We start from the raw sequence: 3,579 nt of genomic DNA on the forward strand, positions 1-3,579 counted from the left end.
CTGAGGGTGGGTGGTTTTCTGATAGGAGAAGGCTGTGAAAGTGGGGGGCTGCGTGTGAGGGTCTGTAATGGGTTTTGGGGAGGGAGGGGGGGCGTTTCCTCTCCTGCCCGTGGTTCAACGTGGGGTTTCTCTGTCTGCCACCAAACGCACTGAGTTCTCTGCTGCTGTCTGTGCAGCTCTTCCTCCACAGCTGCAATGGGTTCTGCACTTTCTCTGTCTGCTGACAGCGCTGCCTCCAGGTGGAGGAGGAAGGCTGATGAGGATGATGATGGTGATGATGATTTACTCGACAGCCGAGACCGCAATGAGGACATTGCCAAATTTCCATACGTTGAATTCACAGGTCAGGACAGCATCACCTGCCCCACTTGCCAAGGCACTGGCTGCATTCCCACAGGTGAGTGCTCTGCTCCTTTTGTCCTTAGCACAAAAAAAGCGAGGTGCAGCAACGCTCCTTCCTTGCTTAAAAGGTTTTGCAGTCGCGTGGAGTTGCTCACTGTGTTCCTTCTGCTTTGCAGAGCAGGTAAATGAGTTGGTGGCTTTGATACCCTACAGCGACCAGAGGCTCCGTCCACAGAGGACGTAAGTGCATAATTAAGCATAATTAAAGCCTTGCAAAGAGCAGACAGTGCTCTTCTGTCCCTGAATGCCGCAGCTCAGGGCTTTATGCAGTCTGCAGCTTTTCCTTCGTCTCATGCCTTGTTTTCACTGAAGTGTGCCAACAAATACAGCTTAAACTTTCACTTCAAATATTTTCTGTTAAGTCCCATCGTGGGAGTGAATGTGGAAACAGTCGTCCCACTCACACACTTTGTTTTTGCGCTCTTTACAGAAGCTTTTAGAAAGAAACTGCATTCCCAGCTGCACCGTTTGTAGATTCTGAGAATGCTTTGGGGCGAAGGAAGATTGTTTGGTTACTCATTACTGAAAAGTGAACTGTGTAAAGGGTGGCTGTTTTGAGCAATTTCAGATATGAAAAATGTTAGAGCAGCACTTCTGTGTCTCTTTTAGGGAAGAGCAGATATGCTTGGTTTTGCTGACAAGTTTGGGTTTCGGATACAAGATGTCTTGCAGTTGCAGATGCTGTGTTAGGGCAAAGGCTGTGACCCATTTCCTGCCTCTTCCAGGAAGCTCTATGTCCTCCTGTCGGTGCTGCTCTGCCTTCTGATCTCAGGGCTGGTCGTTTTCTTCCTCTTTCCGCACTCTGTCCTGGTGGATGATGGCGGCATTAAGGTGGTTCAGGTCTGGTTCGACAGGAAGAACTCCGTTGTCCTTCTTGCCATCACGGTAAAGTTTTTGTGCATCCCTGTTTGTGAGGGGAAAAATCCTGTGCTGAGCTGCCAGGAATGTTCTTGTTACCCGTGCCTCCCTGCTGTCCTTCCAGGCCACTTTGCAGATCAGGAACTCCAACTTCTACTCAGTGACAGTGGACAGTCTGACCAGTCAGGTGCAGTACATGAACACTGTGGTGGGCAGCCAGCAGATCACCAACATCTCCAGCATCCAGCCACTAAGTGACAAGCTGGTATTTGTCTTTATTTGCCTTTGCAGCGTGCATTGCAAGCATCCCTAAATCACGTGTGGAATTGGTGTGGTATCTCAAGCTCACTTGAGGGCACTGCATCTGTGCCTTGGAGCTTTGCTTAGCAAATAGTCTGGCTGTGCTCTCTGCACAGCAGCTGCAATGCAATGTAGTGCAGGAAATACTGTGACAGGGGGGTTTGGAAGGGAGTGATCAAACTGCAAGCGAGTGGGTTTTTGTCTTACAGGTGAATTTCACGGTGAAGGCGGAGATGGGAGGACCTTTCTCCTATGTGTAGTAAGGATTTACTGTTCTTTGTGTACAGTAGGTTTGAGCCACTTTAGTTATTGCTTGCTTTGGAAATGAGTTGCTTTGTGCTCACTTTCTGGAAAACAACCATTTGCTAGAAATGACTTGAAAGGCCACTTTGTCAGGATGTTGTGTTGGGGTTTTGGATGCTGAGTTAACACCAGAGGTAAAACTACATCAGAAGATTCCAAGAAGCGCAGTCATTTCTGCTAGGCTGCTCAGCCCATGCTGACCACTTGCTCTCTTTTCATCTCTTCCAGTTTCTTCTGCACGTTTCCCAAGGTGAAGGTGCATAATATCGTCATCTTCATGAGGTAGGTTTAGCTCTGCTCCTGACTCAGAATGGAACTGGTGCTGCATCAAGGCTGGGGCAATCAGAGAAAACTGTGCTCAGCGAACAGCCCAGCCTGGTTCACTGTCAGCTTTAATCCAGGCCTGGTGGCACAGGTAAAATGTAAGATAGGGAGGAACAGAAGACGCCAGCTGGCTCTGAATGGAGCTTCTGCATGGTGGGTGCTGCGCTCTGGGGCTGGGCTCAGCAGCTCTGCTCACCTCTTTGCAGCGAGCACCCTTGGGTGGGTCTGCTCAAAACCTGAGCACTTATGAGATGAGCACGAAGCCCCACTGATTGCATTGAACAGAGGGATTTACCCCTGGCCCTCTCCTTTCCCTCAGGACGTCGGTGAAGCTCTCCTACATGGGCCGCAGGACGCAGAGCTCGGTGGAAACGTATCACTACATCGACTGCAGCACCAACTCCACGGCTGACCCGGCCCCCTCTGGGCACAGCGTGGCTCTGAGCAAAGCCTGAGCTTGCTGCTGCGTTCTGGGGGTGGTGATGGTGCAGATGGATTTCCCTGGTGAAATATGGAACGTGTAGCTTAGAAAACGAACTTTGCGATGGAAGCAGAAGGACCGCGAGTGGCTTTAGGAGAGACTTGAAGGCTCTGGGTCCCTTTTGCGCTTTGCCACCTGCAGCTGGGCTGCGTTGCTGGCCTGTCCCTGATCTTGATGTTCACTTACAAGCCTCCAGGTCCCTTCCAAAGTGAGAGGCCTGACTTTTTCTTGAGCTCTTTAACTGTTTTTTTTGTGTAAGAGAGCTGAGGACTCGAGCTCTGTGCTTTGGGGTCCGAGGATCTCAAGGACTTAGATTTGAGTTTTGAAGTTTAGCACTGTCTGCTCCTTTCAGGGCAGGCTAACTAGTTCTGTGTGATGTATCCCAATCTGGCTTGGTGGCAGCCTGTCGCTGGCATCTTTCAGAGCAGAACTTGATAAAAAGGGATAATTCTCTGCCAGGGACACACAGATGAGGTGTTCAGGCTTTCACCTGTGTAACTTGCACTAGAAGGAGGAAAGGGAATTGAAACCACCACAATGTTTTCTCCTTTGCTGGCAGCTGAGGCTGCCTCCAGCGACCTGATACCAAAACACCGGTCTTAATGAGGGCAGCCTCATTAAGCAGGGTGCTGTTGGCGTGGGGAAGGGTCCCTGTGGCTTTGACCCCCTGATCTACGCTGAAGCTGCTTCTTGGGCATTCAGCAGCTGTGAGTTCCCTGGTGTCGAACCCGGGGAAGGTGCAGCTCAGTGCTGCTTTGTGTTTGCGGACCTGAACTGATTGCGTTGAAGATGGGGCAGTTTTGTGTTTCAAAGGCTCACCTCTCCGGAGCTGATCGTTCCCAAAGGATGGCAAAGCAAACAAACCTGCAGTTCAGCCTGCTGCAGTTCAGCCTGCTGCAGTTCAGCCTGCT

General features: G+C 50.6%; 1 protein-coding gene across 1 annotated transcript; it reads left to right on the forward strand.

The window, feature by feature from the left end:
* Nucleotides 1–195: 195 nt before the first annotated feature.
* Nucleotides 196–3,000, forward strand: LOC122191464 (transmembrane protein 106C-like). Its single transcript, XM_042891734.1, has 7 exons — nucleotides 196–397; nucleotides 519–582; nucleotides 1,128–1,287; nucleotides 1,385–1,525; nucleotides 1,770–1,819; nucleotides 2,092–2,145; nucleotides 2,507–3,000. The coding sequence occupies exons 1-7, from the start codon at nucleotides 196–198 to the stop codon at nucleotides 2,640–2,642; spliced, it is 807 nt and encodes a 268-aa protein (XP_042747668.1). The 3' UTR covers nucleotides 2,643–3,000.
* The last annotated feature ends 579 nt before the right edge of the window (nucleotides 3,001–3,579 follow it).

The sequence above is a fragment of the Lagopus leucura genome, unplaced genomic scaffold (genome assembly GCF_019238085.1).
Source record: "Lagopus leucura isolate 7727_CA_CO unplaced genomic scaffold, USGS_WTPT01 60322-1_obj-0_obj, whole genome shotgun sequence".
Lineage (NCBI taxonomy): Eukaryota > Metazoa > Chordata > Aves > Galliformes > Phasianidae > Lagopus > Lagopus leucura.

What these genes read in the sequence shown, in the direction of transcription:
- LOC122191464 (XM_042891734.1), top strand. Translation starts at nt 196, where the DNA reads ATGGGTTCTGCACTTTCTCTGTCTGCTGACAGCGCTGCCTCCAGGTGG. An exon ending in CACTGGCTGCATTCCCACAG is followed by an intron (nt 398 to 518) that starts GTGAGTGCTCTG and finishes TCTGCTTTGCAG; the next exon opens with AGCAGGTAAATGAGTTGGTG. An exon ending in GGACCTTTCTCCTATGTGTA is followed by an intron (nt 1,820 to 2,091) that starts GTAAGGATTTAC and finishes CATCTCTTCCAG; the next exon opens with TTTCTTCTGCACGTTTCCCA.